Source organism: Macrotis lagotis, chromosome 5, assembly GCF_037893015.1.
Source record: "Macrotis lagotis isolate mMagLag1 chromosome 5, bilby.v1.9.chrom.fasta, whole genome shotgun sequence".
In the NCBI taxonomy this organism is placed as follows: Eukaryota; Metazoa; Chordata; class Mammalia; order Peramelemorphia; family Peramelidae; genus Macrotis; species Macrotis lagotis.
The window spans coordinates 143943583-143958304 of record NC_133662.1 but is presented as its reverse complement, the minus strand read 5'-3'; the positions used below and the strand labels follow the sequence as shown (position 1 = coordinate 143958304).

General features: G+C 38.3%; 1 protein-coding gene across 4 annotated transcripts; it reads left to right on the top strand.

Moving 5' to 3' along the window:
- Positions 1-791: 791 nt before the first annotated feature.
- On the top strand, positions 792-8843 carry TCF21 (transcription factor 21). Of its 4 annotated transcripts, none has more exons than XR_012468558.1 (3): positions 792-1575; positions 3514-5046; positions 5216-8843. XR_012468558.1 is itself a non-coding variant. In XM_074187631.1 (2 exons), exons 1-2 carry the CDS (start codon positions 1126-1128, stop codon positions 3601-3603), a joined length of 540 nt encoding a protein of 179 aa, XP_074043732.1. In that variant the 5' UTR covers positions 792-1125; the 3' UTR covers positions 3604-8843. The 4 variants fall into 4 exon arrangements, 1 of the variants encoding a protein (XP_074043732.1); XR_012468560.1 differs by having other exon boundaries at positions 3514-5607; positions 6584-8843; XR_012468559.1 differs by having other exon boundaries at positions 3514-5611; positions 6584-8843.
- The last annotated feature ends 5879 nt before the right edge of the window (positions 8844-14722 follow it).

The following is a 14722-nucleotide window of genomic DNA, read 5'->3' as shown; positions in this document are numbered from 1 at the left end:
ATATTCTGACAATTTAAAGGGAGCATTCTGACAACTTTGGATAGTTTTTTAGCCCTGAAACAGGAAGGAAATTCACTGGCAAAACTTGGCCTCTAGGTGGAGATCATCCATGGATGAAGAACTCTTCATAACCTATGAGGAGGGGTTGGGAGTTGTGGGACTGGAAAGCAGATCAGAAGCAGCCCCTGGCCCAGGATATGTCTCAAGAACAATTAAAAGAGTTACCATAAATAATTAATATATTTGGAATAAGGAAACAGTTTGGTGGAGGTATTGACTTTGTTATGTTATTGAACAAATACAATATCCTAGTAATTCAGTTTTCTGATTCTTTTTCTAAATGTATATGTATATATGTATGTATGTATGTATAATTAGGGGTGGATAATAGTTAATTTTAGAATTTGGGGAGGGAGATGGGAAACAAATGGGAGAGTGTGTTCTAGAAAATCCCTTTTTCCCAAAGCTGCCAACAAGACCCCTGGGGTTCTTTTCAGTCTTAAATCTGTCTAAGCTCTATGAATTCTTATGAATATGGAAGGAAAAGAAGACATCACAAGAGTGGGTGGGTGATAGCCACTGGAAGGAGAAGAGACAAGGCAGTGGCTAGGAATGACTGTTGCCTGCTTCAGTGGAGATGATTTAAATGACAAGTTGGCCTATGTGTGTTTCTGTGATCCCCTCCTGTTGTGTACTGGGTTTGTGAGTATGGTTGTGGCTGTGCAGGGCCCCTCCCCTGGGCTGCTAGGATCCGCCTCTCTATTCCCCAGATAAATTACTAGTGTCCACCAAATTCCTCAGCTCTCTCTTTCTCTCTCTCTCTCTCTCTCACTCCACTACGGGTCACCGTCTACAAAGAGTTGGGGAGGAACCTTGGTCTCATCACGGCAAGAACACTTACAAGCCCCCTTCCAACTGAACTAAGAAGGGGAAGGGGGTAGAACCCCAAATAGCACCCCAAACCCCCTTTTCAGTCTGCAATTCCTACTCCACTCTTTGGAAAGACTCTCTCTCTCTCTCTCTCTCTCTCTCTCTCTCTCTCTCTCTCTCTCTCTCCTTTCTCCTGCTTCTTTTTTCTTCCTTTCCCTGTCCCCCATTCTTTCTTTGTCCTCTCACCCCAAAACCATGTCCACTGGCTCCCTCAGTGATGTGGAAGATCTTCAGGAGGTGGAAATGTTGGAATGTGACAGCCTAAAAATGGATTCTAACAAGGAATTTGGGACTTCAAATGAAAGCAACGAAGAGAGTTCTAACTGCGAACATGGGTCTCCCCAAAAGGGCAGGGGTGGCTCTGGCAAGAGGAGGAAAGCACCCACCAAGAAGAACCCTCTAAATGGAGTCAGCCAGGAAGGGAAGCAAGTTCAACGAAATGCGGCCAATGCCAGAGAAAGGGCTAGGATGCGGGTTCTAAGCAAAGCTTTCTCTAGGCTCAAGACCACCTTGCCCTGGGTCCCTCCGGACACCAAGCTCTCCAAACTAGATACTCTAAGACTGGCATCCAGTTATATTGCTCACCTGAGGCAAATCCTGGCCAATGACAAGTACGAAAACGGCTACATCCATCCTGTCAATCTGGTAAGTTACTGCTTCTAGTCTACAACAACCCTCGGGCCACCCCAATTCCCTTTCCCTCCCTCCGCCTCCCCCCGACCCACCCAACCACCACCACCACCCAGCTCACACATACGCATGGGTACACCCAGTGCATATGGGAGTTTGTGTGTGATGACTTACACACCATCAAGTGGAACAATCAGAGAGATACCTCCTGAGTCAGGGACCTTTCCTGAAACACTGGCCTAATGCTTCAGTTGTCTGTCCTCTCTCCTTCAGCCTTCGTGAAACCTCACAGGGCCTCCTCGCTCCCTCACAACCCACGTAGCCGAGTTGATTTATACCGTCGTTTAACGTGGCAGTCCAATTAGAGGTTTGCAAGTCTATTAATCTAGTGAAGGGGAGGGAAACTAGGTTTCAGTGCAGGCCAGAAGCAGAGGTTAGCATCAGACATGGGGGAAGATTGGCAAGAAACTTAAGAAGAGGTCAGACGCCCTGTTCCCCTCACCCCCACACAAAATAGAAAGAATTCATTCGCTCATATCTAAGTATCTATCTCATCCTCCTCCAGCTAAATCCACTATAAACTCAAGTTTATGTGGTCGTCTTTATGTATTCATAATGATTTTGTTAGGAATTTTTTTCTAGTATTGTGTTTCCCCAAACCTTATTTTCTGGGATTCTTAAAAATGAAAATTGAATAGCATAGATCTTTACCAAGTGTGAGTATTATGAGAGGAAGCCAGGTCTCTGGGACCATACATTCTTCAACTGCAAAAAACAACTGTCTTATCATTATATTCTGGGTTCAAAATTCCAACAGTTCTCACCAGAGTAGCCTAATCAAAAAAGGTGATTCTCACTGAGAACTTAGGACCTTCTTGGCTTCTAAGTCAAGATTAAAAATAAAATATTATTTAAAAAAAAAACAGACGTTTGACTAAACTGTGCTTCCTCACTTGTGTTGTGCAGTTCAGGGAAAGTGCTCAGTTTCTGTTATTTTGCAACAAATTTGCTTATTTTAAAACTTCCAGACTCTAAAGAAAGAGAATAAACAACTTGCTATCTCCTCTGTTTTTCTATGATAAGAATGTGAGATTTTCCTCCGAAAAATTGACTGCTTATCAGTCTGCATTCATTAAGAGAGGATTCTTCTCTAGGAAGCATAGATAGCTCCAGAACTCCAGGACTCTGAGCCTTGAGCTTGGAGTGAGGAAAATAATTCTGCTTGTCTAAATCTCTTTCAACTAAAAGTTTATTTTTAAAAAATTTTTAAATAAAAAATAAGTTTAAATTCTGAGTAAAGTGAGAGAATTTTGATAACACTCTCAAGCAAGTTTTTTTTATAAATCAGGAGGAAGAAAAATAACCGTTTTCCCTAGCTCATTCTGGAGTTTTTCCTTTATTTATCATCATAGTTGTTATTGTTTTCATTTAATAGATCATGAAAAACCAGTTGTTGGCAAATATATATATATTGCAAACCTGTTTAAGGGATGCATAAAACAGGGAATCATATATCTGAGAATCGATGTTTGACTTATAACAAGATAGTTAAAGCTTCATTATGGATAAGTGTAGGGGACAAACTAGAAAGGAAAGGAATAAGAATATTGTGAGAGATGTAAAAAAATTATTCAAAAAGAAACATTATTTTCAAACTTTGCTAATCTCTGTCCTCCTTTCCTTTTCTTCTATACTTTCCTTTTTTCCCCTCTCTTTCATTCAATTATGAGATTTTTTTAAAGAGAGAGAGTGAGAGAGAAAGAGAGAGAGAGAGAGAATGCCATGCTGCTGTGGGATGTTTTTACTTACACTTCGAACTTGCATCTGTAAATTACAGCAACACTCCTTACCTCCCTTTTTCTAACTACCATCACCACTCCTACTCATGCCCCCCAACCCCAAACTCCACTACCATCAGCCTTCCTGCAATCTCCATCTTTTCCCTAACTGCAGACTTGGCCCTTTATGGTGGCTGGAAAACCAGAAAGTGACCTGAAAGAAGTGGTCAACGCGACCCGTTTGTGTGGAACAACAGCATCCTGACCAAGGAGCTGCAACCCTGGGAAAAGACTCTACTGGAGAGATCTGGGGGGCAGAAAAGCCCTTTATGCTCTCTTCCCTCCCCTCTTCTCTCCCCCTTTTCCCCACCACTACCCATCCCTTCTCCTAAGGAACACTTTATAGCGACGAGGAGATTCATTTCCAGACCAAAGAGGAGACCAAATGTACATTTAAATTTTCCCATCTATTTAACTTTATAAACATGTACAATGAATGAATGACTCCCCAAGCCTTGCTGGTTCAAGTGCAATATATAAATATGAATATATAAATATATAATAAACGTATCATGTATCTTTTGTACAATTTTTGTGGAAATGTAGATGATAGAATAGCTGACTTTGATAGTCGCATTTATAAAATAATTCACTTTAAAAGATCTATATTTTTCTTCAGAATAGTTTTACTACTTCTGTGAATAAATCTTTCTTTATATTGAAAAAGTAGACCTTTTTATTGGCGTATTTATTTCTTTTATGAGGTAAAGGAGTGTGAGGACTAAGGACTTTATGGATATATAGAGAAAAGTCTTATTTATCCAAGAAGTGATTGCATTTTTCAGGTCTTCTAAAATCCAGCTAAACTTTGACAGGATGTCACATGAATAAGACTTGATTGATACAGGTTGGTAAGATGGTCATTTTCTGTTATGAAGATGTAGGCCATATTTTGTTTTTCTTGTTATGTTCGTTGAGACTGTGAACTTCCAAAATAACAATAATGATGATGATGATAGCAAACTATTGTCTATCTAATCTGATTTTTTAAAAAGAGAACAAAACATCCAAAAGGAAAGGTTCTCCAGAGACCCAGGGAGAATGAAGATAACTTGAGTCCTGTAGATAGATAATGGTGTACTAGGTAAGCTGCATTAGAGAAGGAGGCCTGCGGCTGGAGGAGGGGAGATAAAAGGCAACTTTTTCAAGGTACAGCACTTTTATGATCACTTTGGTGTGACAGTGAATTTCAGCTTGAATGTTTTCAGGTGTGAACAAGAAATTAGCAACCTACGTTTCCACTCCAGGAGAACAGGAAGGAACACGAAGACTCCGAAAATTTTGATCCCTTTCCAATAACGGTCCTTCTCTACTCCCTCCCCCCACCCTTTTCTTCAGTTGAGCTGCCAATATTTCTATTCTCATTGAACGTGTATGGACACATTGCGATTGGGAGTTATAGAGGAAGTTCCCCATTTTTCCCCCAGGAACTTCCGACTGTCTTGGGTTTTAATTTAAACATCTAGTCTAATTGATCAGCTAATCTATGGAAGATTAAAGTGAGATAAACAGAGAAAGGAGCCCAAGGAGCATGGGATTGGACTCCCTCTTCTGCCCACTGGAGACCAGAGGCGGCTGATGCGCCAGATCCCATCGGGGCTGTTTAATTTTTCAGGGTTATGACCGCACTGTTTACAAGATGTCTTTGGTTATTTATATTGTTATTACTAGCAGAGGGGCTTTAAATTTCCGCTTCACTTGCTCTTTTCGATGGGGGGGAGGGGTGTAATGGGGGCGGGTACCTGGGATGAGAACATTTACCCACCTCATTATTCTCCACCCTCTCCTCATCTCCCCCCACCCCAATCCCTTTCTAGAAACGGAAAAGACGGCCTGAGTTCAGGAGTGTCCACAATTTGTCCAAAGCGGAATGAACAGGAAATGTATACTGTGTAGGAAGAATTCTGCACCAAATGTATATTGCTTCCAAGGTTGATTACCGCCCCAACAAATGGCAACGTAACTTCTGCTGGGGAAGAAAAGAGGGGGGGGAAAGGAAGGAGAAACCATCTGAGGACATTCCTTACCCCAGATGTGCTTTGCTCCTTCTCTTTTTCCAACATAAGTATTTTGCTTTGGTTCCCCCCCCCCCAAAAGATGATCTGACTCTTTTTCTCCAACTTTCTCCTCCAGCGCACACTTCACCTGCTCCAGCTGTCTCCTCTCGCAGGTGCATCCGTTACAGTCCTGAAACACATCTGCCTGGCAAGTAGGTAATGAATCAGTGCGTAGTTTGTGTTTCAGGCATCTTAAATTCTCTATCTCAGTTGAGTGTCGATCTAAAAAAAAAAAAAATGGCCTTACAAACCACAAAACAACTGATCTAGGACTGGACCGGTATTGTCAATCATTCTCTCAGGCAGAGAAATTCACAACTGCAAATCTAGTCTACTTTTCCTTTTTCAATAGTGTATGAGAATACAACTGATAATACTACTAACTAGAGCACAAAGATGCCAAACCCAGGCATCCTGACTCTAAAACAAATTTGGGGAAGAGGGGCATAGTAGAGATATTCCGATGTTCAGACCTAAAGGTCACTCTTTCAAATCAAGGGAGTGCACCCGACATTGGAATTATTATTACTATTATTATTATTATTATTATTATTAATATCATTATTGTTGTCATAGTTATCATTATTTTTAAAGACTCACTGGTCCAAAACATCAGCTTTTGGTAACTGCTGGAGAAAATCACTTTATCCCAAAGAGGAACTGATGCAGACAGGGCTAAATTTCCTCTATCTTTGTCCAAGTCATTTATGCATCAGGTATATTGAAACCACCCTATACTGCTTGTCTGAGTTATGTCTCAGACCAAGTGTTCTCTGCAGCATCCCTTGTCCAGGTGACACTAAAAGAATGACAGAGACAAACCTTGAACCCTGCACATCTGACACATCTGGACCTTTGCCCCAGTCTTGGGCTTCCTTTCAGGAACCACCTTTTTCAGAAGACTGCTTTTTGAAGTATATAGGGTGAGGACTTCACATAAAACCTGAGTTTGCATCCCACTTCTATATTTATCACCCATACAATTAATTTGAATCCTTTATCAGGTCACAATTCCTTTATCAATTAAATGGGGGTGACAATAATTTAAAATCATCTGGATCCCTTGTGATCCAAAAAGATCTGACTCGAGACTAAGAGCTCTTCATTGCTGGCTTTGTCTGTCTTGAGGAAACTGAAGAGTTACTTGAGAAGTAATCGTCAACATTGGCCATCAGAAAGAATTTCCAGTTCCAAGAAAAGTGCCAACTAAACCCAAGAAGGAAATTAATAGGCCTTTTTAAAAAATGGAAAGAAGACAAAACATCTTCAACAGCATCTGTAAAGAGAAGGAGGTGTCTCAAATAAATATGTCTACAGGATTCTATCCCACATACTAACAGTTAAGCTGAGCTATAGTTTATGTTCAATTCTGACACTTATTTCCCTAACTGCTGCTCTGACTTTTACTAGCAACCATCTATGTGCTTGTCAAAAGCTTCCTCACTGTTTGTCAAACAACTCACTTATTACCAAACTAAACAGAAGAGGAAGATGTAAGCAAAGTTCCCCCTTTCCCCTTCTAGTTAATACTCTGTGGGGAAGTCTGGGCAGAAGACTGCTAAGATATGTTTTGGGGGGGGGATAGAATTGGGGAAGAAAAAAGAAAAGAAAATTATTTTCAGCTGTTTTCTAAAAGAGATAGCTATAATGCAGTCTTAATAAAAATAATATAAAAAATTGTCCTCTAAGATTTACAAAGTCCTTCTTCTCTGCAACCCTGTGATGTAGATTAATAGGTTTAATGACTTCACAGACCTAATCAATATCTGAGGTCAGATAGAAAGGAAGATCTTCAATCTCAAAGAAGTTCTTGTCACCACACCACACTAACAATCCACTGACAATCTAGAAGTAAGAAAGTTGTATTTTTCTTTAGTTCACCCCAAAAGCCATTACTTGGAAAGATCTTGAATCTCATTCAGTTCCAGATGTAAACCATTCATGCCTTCCTATCCTGGGAGATTATCATCCCTGTTTTTCCTTAAATACTGCTTTAAAAATCCTTCTCTGGGCATTGAGTGTCTTTCTCTTTTATTTTAATATCTCTGATAAACCAGAGTAGCATTTGGGTTGCCTTTGATTCTGGCTATATAGCCCTCTCCACCTCTTGTATACAATTCCTCTGTGGTGTCTTTTACTAATTCAGTCTGCATTGTACTTACATGGTTTTCAAATCCAAATTCATAACTAAGGGGGGTAAGGGGAAGGTGAAATAGAATATGGAAGAGCATTCTTTATATTACATGGCCAACCTAGAAATTAAACCACATTCACTTGTTTGGAGATAACATTTCACCACCTTCTTGATATTAAACACATCTGGGACAAGGTTATGTATACATTATTACACACACCTAGGACAGATAAGAGACCATGAGTCACATGAAGCAGGACATGAGGAAAACAGAGAAACATGTATGAAAAAGTAACACAGGCCTTGCTTGTTGATGATCTAGTGCTGGGTCAGGAAGCATTATAACTATCTTCTCTGAGTCAGAGACGCTTACGCTGCTAATTGAATTTGGTCTCCAAGGTCCACAATCCCTATTTCTGGTGCCTTTATCACAACAAATAAACTAAAGCTACTAAGCCAATTACATTTAGTGCTAGCTTGCTTGTGTTTGTTTGCTGTTGTTGCGGGGTAATGCGACTCGGGTTCCTGGGAGGTCCGACCTGAGGTCAGTTATCCTAGAACTTCTCAATGCTCAAGCAGCAGTTGCAGTGAAGCTAGCAAGAGAACTGGGAGGAGCAGCTGCCCTTAAGGAAGTTGGAAGGACCCTCTGCTCTTAGGTGACTGAGTAGTTCTCTAGAGTTTGCAGTTCGTACGAGAAAGGAAAGCCACAGCCTGCTCCCAAAGATGAAATACACTACTAGCATATTGAACTGCTTTCTAGAGTTCTGTGCCATTCCACACTCATCCTTTGAGTCACCCAGGATGTAAAAGAGCCAGAGAGCTCTTTGACACTGAAAATAAGAGGATTCTCCAATTAGTGACCACTCAAAGCCCTGGATAGACGAGGAGAGGAGACAGAGTCAAATAAAGCCTAGGTTTCTAAAAATCTATTCTCCATTTTCAAATCCTCATTTTCAAACACTCCCTACCCCTAATTTATTCTCTTTTATCAAAAGGAAGAATTGCAGGGTAAATATGCAAGTGATTCCTTTATTTTAAGCCCTTCTCCAAGGCTCATTTGCATGACAATGGCAGGTACTAGCATTCTATCTGGAAGATTTCAGCAGCAATATAACTCGCCTTTTTTTAATTGGGAGGATTGTCTTAGACTATGGGAGTCTGGATTCTTCAAGACATCAAGACCTATAACACCTCCATTGAGGAGATACCTCCCATCTGTGGCTGACCTCATCCAAGGGTCTTCCCCACCTGATTTCACCCAGGGCCCTGCTCTCTGGGATGGGGGGAGAGGGGGGGGAGCTGAATGGGAGGGAGGAATAAGGGATGGACGCTTTTGTCATTTTTTCCTTTTTTTTTTTACTTTGAATAAATGTCAATTTTTGAGGCAAAAGAAGCTGTGAACCTTTTCTTTGGGGCAGGCCCTTGGCACTGTCACCTCCCCCAACTTCCTCCCACCTCTCCTCTGCCCCCCCCAAAAAAACCAAAGGTAGTTGATAATCCAAGGTTGGCTACTCTACCCCCCTTCCCTGTTCCTGGGCAAAATTTGGGGTTTTGCCCCCACCATGAGAGTGAAATCACTCATTGGGTTGACTTTCTCTCCCAGGTAAAGGGAGCAGGGGGGAGAATCATTTTCCTGTTTTGTATAGTATTTATTGATTCAGGAAAGAAACCCCAATATTCTGAATAAAATTACTTTGAAAGTGAAAAAAAATCAGAAATTTTTTTAATTGAGGGAGAATAAGTCACTAGGTTTGAATCTATAGAAGAGGGATAAAATAAAGGAAATTATCACTGGGGTTATTATTAGGACCTCTAGAGCCTGAGCTTACATCTATCAAATGGCAAAGAAGAAAACCTGCAATTAAGAGTGAGACTATAGGCAATCAAGTAAGGGGGATAGGTTTTTAAATTCTCCCCATAAGAGTTGATTTTTTTGCTTGCTACTTACAAACTACATTCTTTCTCACTTTACAGAGGAAGTCTATTACCAGATGTTCTAAATTAATAAATTCTGTGTCCTTAAATCCTAAATTTATTAAGATTTACTGTAAATCACTAATGAGAATTGTACTGCAAAGAATGAAACATTGCAAATAAATGGATTTTTACATTTAAGATTCATTCTTTTAATAAATTGTAGCATTAACACATAGATTTAACCCTTTCAGGACAGTCCTAAATGTGTTTAGTAATTTGCTGATATCCCCAAGCTCCAAAAGGAATTGATGCCTTTTAACATTTTACACTCTTCACTGACAAAGTCAGAACCTAGCCAATGATATCCATTGACAAAGAAAATTCTTATAAATATCTTGGTCTCTTCTGGAGTAAACATGCTTATGATTATTATAGACTATATCTAAAAGACAGAAGGGCATAATGAATAGAGTCCTACGCTTGTCCAGAAGATCTCTGAAACCAGCTCTGTAACCCTGGACACAAGGGGCCATCATTGCCATTCTACATTACATTTAAACATTCATAGTTAATAGGAACTTATTAATTGAGTATTCATGTAATTAATCCCTAATGAAAATGAAATCCCCATAGTAGTCAAGTATAGATTCTAATGACTAAGCCATCACATAGGAGTTACTATTCTCAGTCTTAAAATCCTTTCAGAATTTTATTTCCAGCAAAGAATCTACCAAAATCTAGGCTCTTAGAGAAGCATAACAGCGTGCCTCTATCATTGACTATTTAGGGAAGTTTAAAAGATACTGGAATTTGAATTATATCCCCTAGGTTCAAAGTCTAACTCTACCACTTCCTCTCCATATGTCCTTGGGCATGTTACTTTCCTTATCTTGGTGTGGACCTCAGTTTCCACATCTGCAAAATTGAAAGGGTTGCACTAGATGACTTCTGAAGTCTTTCTTACTCTAAAACTTATGATCTCATTCTGATCCATACTTGACAGATTCACCTCTGATCTGTCATCTTCTTTCCTGCCTCTGCTGGAGATTTTCAAGTGGATTGATTTGCATCCTTTTATACTTTGCCAATGTTCCTTTTCTTATCGTACCTTACTCCATCGGGGTCAGACCCTGAAATTCATGAGCCTGGAGTGGTATTTCCTCTACTACTCACAAGAGAAAGATATCCAAGTACAATTTAAAATACATTGTTACTTTTCATTCAAAGATGTGTTTAATTTCTTTTTTAAATTCAATTTTAATTTATGAAATAAAATAAGAATTTTCATAATATAAAATAGGTGATTGTACATGGAATTACAATTCTGTTGTATTGTACAATTCTATATATCTTTTGGATATATAATAAAGCTATTATGCAAATTAATGAAGAGAGTTTTTCAAGGAAATATTTAATTTCTACTAAATATTTAGTATTGCAATACCTGGGACCTTGAAGGCTAAGTTAACAAAATGTAATAATACATTTATTTAAGCACCTACTGTGTGCAGAGAACATTCTCAGACTCTTAGCTAAGACCTAGTCCCTGCCAACAAGATTTTAGTATCATGGGGGGGGTGGAATAAGGCATCAGCATTGGTAACCAAAAGCCACTAATACCAACCACTGACCCACTATCATTGATAGACAGTTAAGCACAAGAGTCCTGGAGTTGTCAATGCTCCCTAGAATATGGATCATGCTTCCAGCCAAGTCTTGAAAGCCATTGTCCTGGAAAACAACTCCTATGGAGACATGACCTGGAATCTGCAACTGCAATTGCTAAAGTCCCCAACCTCCTTAGGGATCAGTCTTCTAAAGACCAAGAACAGAAAGCTCTCATCACCAAAGTCTTTGTCATTGACAAACAGTTAAACAGCAGAAATCAATATGGTTTTATCAGGGAAAAGAACATGAAAGAAACTGTATTGTCATCTCCTCCTCTATGGATCATGGGACTTTCCATCTAAACTGCAAGTGACACCTCCTTTATGTGTTGTCTATCTTTCCCATTAGAATTTAAACATTTTGAGAATAGACCCTATTCTATTCCCAGAATTTGACATAAACCTTTTCACAGAATAAATCCTTAATATATGTTTTTAAATAAACTTATTTATTCACTATACACAATAGTATATGAAACATCATTAGGGGAAAATCACTATATTTAGAAGCATGGGGAAGGTCATTACCAACTAAAGCATGAATTATTTTTTTAATTAACATTTTATTTGTTTTCCAATTATATACAATCATAGTTTTTTTGAGAGGTTTTTTCTGGGTTTTGAATTTTTACAATTCCCCCCCCCATCTTCCCCCATGCCCCCACAGAAGGCAATCTGATAATCTTTACATTGTTTCCATGCCATACATTGATCAAAATTGAATGTGTTGGAGAGGCTATGTGGTGCAGTGGATACTGGAGCCAGGAGGACCTGAGTTCAAATTCAGCTCAGACACTTAATAATTACCTAACTGTGTAACCTTGGACAAGTCACTTAACCCCATTGCCTTGCAAAAGAAAAAAATTGAATGTGTAGAGAAAGAAATCATATCCTTGAGGAGAAAATAAAATATTAGAGATAGCAAAATTATGTAGTACATATGACACTTTTAAAAAAATAATTGAAAGTAATATACTTTCATCTTTGTTTAAACTCCACAATTCTTTCTCTGGATACAGATGGTAATCTCTATCACAGATACCCTAAAATTGTCCCTGATTACTGCATTGACAGAATGAGTAAGCCCATTAAGGTTGGTCATCACCCCCATCTTGCTGTTAGGATGTATAAAGTTCTTCTGGTTCTATTCATTTCATTCAGCATCAGTTCATGCAAGTCTTTCAAGGCTTCTCTTCATTCCCATCCCTCCTGGTTTCTAACAGATACACATACATATGCCAAAATTTGTTCAGCCATTCCACAACTGATGGACATTCACTGGATTTCTAATTCTTTGCCACCACAAACAGGGCTGCTATGAATATTTTTGTACAAGTGATGTTTTTACCCTTTTGTATGATCTCTTCAGGGTTTAGACCCAGTAGTGGTATTGCTGGATCAAAGTGCATGCACATTTTTTATTGTCCTATGGACATAATTACAAATTGCTCTCCAGAAAGGTTGGATCAGTTCACAGTCCCACCAGCAATGCATTAGTGTCCCAGATTTCCCATATCCCTTCCACCATTGATCACTGTCCTTTCTGGTCATATTGGCCAATCTGAGAGCTATGAGGTGGTACCTCAGAGGTACTTTAATTTGCATTTCTCTAATCAATAATGATTTAGAACAATTTTTCACATGACTATGGATAGCTTTGATTTCCTCATCTGTAAATTACTTTTGCATGTCCTTTGACCATTTCTCAATTGGTTAATGGCTTGTTTTTTTATATAAATTTGACTCAGTTCTCTATATATTTTTGAAATGAATCCTTTGTCGGAAACACTAATTGTAAAAATAATTTCCCAATTTACTACATTTCTTTTGATCTTGGTTACAGTGGTTTTGTTTGTACAAAACCTTTTTAATTTAATGTAATAAAAATTATCGAGTTTGTTTTTAAGGATGTTCTTCTCTTCCTTGGTCATAAACTGCTTCCCTTTCCATAGATCTGATATGTAAACTATTCCTTGTTCTCTTAGTTTGCTTATAATATTGTCTTTTTCTGTCTAAATTCTGTACCCATTTTGATCTAATCTTAGTATAAGGTGTGAGATGTTGGTCTAATCCAAGTTTCTGCCATGTATCTTCCAATTTTCCAAACAGTTTATATCAAAGAATGAGTTCTTATCCCAGAAGCTGGACTCTGGGTTTATCAAACAGCAGATTATGTTAATCATTTCCTGCTATTTCTTTTGCACCTAGTTTATTCCACTGATCCACCACTCTATTTCTTAGCCAATACCAGACAGTTTTAATAACTGATGCTTTATATATATATATATATATATATATATATATATATATATATATATATATAATTTTAGATCTGGTAAGGCTAAGCCACCTTTTTTAAATTAAATCCCTGGATATTCTTGACTTTTTGTTTCTCTATATGAATTTAGTTAATATATTTTCTAGCTCATTAAAGTTATTTTTTGGAAGTTTGATTGGTAAGGCAGTAAATAAGTAGTTTAGGTAGAATTGTTATTTTTATTATATTAGCTTGGTCTATCCATGAGCAGTTGATATTTTCCCAGTTATTTAAATCTGATTTTATTTATGTGAGAAGTGTTTTATACTTGTTTTCATAGAGTTTCTTAGTCTGCCTTGGCAGGTATACTCCCAAGTATTTTATATAGTCTGAAGTTACTTTAAATGGATTCCTTTTTCTAGCTCTTGCTTCTGTATCTTGCTAACAATATATAGAAATGCTGAGGATTTATGTGGGTTTATTTTATATTCTGTGATTTTGCTAAAGTTGCTAATTGTTTCTAGTAGTTTTTTTGGATGATTTTTTAGGATTCTTTAGGTATACCATCTGCAAAGAGTGAGAGTTTTGTTTCTTCCTTTCTGATTTTAATTCCTTCGATTTCTTTTTCTTCTCCTATTGCCAAAGCTAACATTTCTAACATAACATTGAATAATAGTGGTGATAATGGGCATCCTTGTTTCACCCCTGATCTTATTGGGAATGCCTCTAGCTTATCTCCATTGCATATAATGTTTATTGATGGTTTCAGATAGATACTGTAAAGCATGAATTCTTAAACTAAGTCTCTGAATATCATTTCAGAATGTGTTTAAAAGCATAAAATAAAATATATAGCATTAGAAAGGAAAACATGTAGTTATCAAAATATGCTTTTTAAAAAAAATCCATAGGCCCCAAGAATCTGTCTCTTCCTCATCTTTAAGTTGGAAAGTTTATCTTCGAAAAATAGAGACATAGCATTTAAAAACACACAGAAAAAAGCAGAAGGGGCACAAAGTTGGGCACAAACACATAGGGCAGTTTCAGACTCCTCCCCGCCCCAACCTCACCCCCTCTCCCCCGTACCCCACCTTGAAATATTCCTTGTTGCTTACTGGCAGTTGAATACTTGCAGTAGAATATAATGGCCGCTAGGTGGCGTAATGGATAAAGATCCTGGAGTCAGGAAAACGAGCACAATCCCACTCTCTGATATTTAATAGCTGTGTGATCTAAACAAACCCTTTAACCTCTGTAAAATGTGGTAGCAAATACTTCCCAAAATTGTTGTG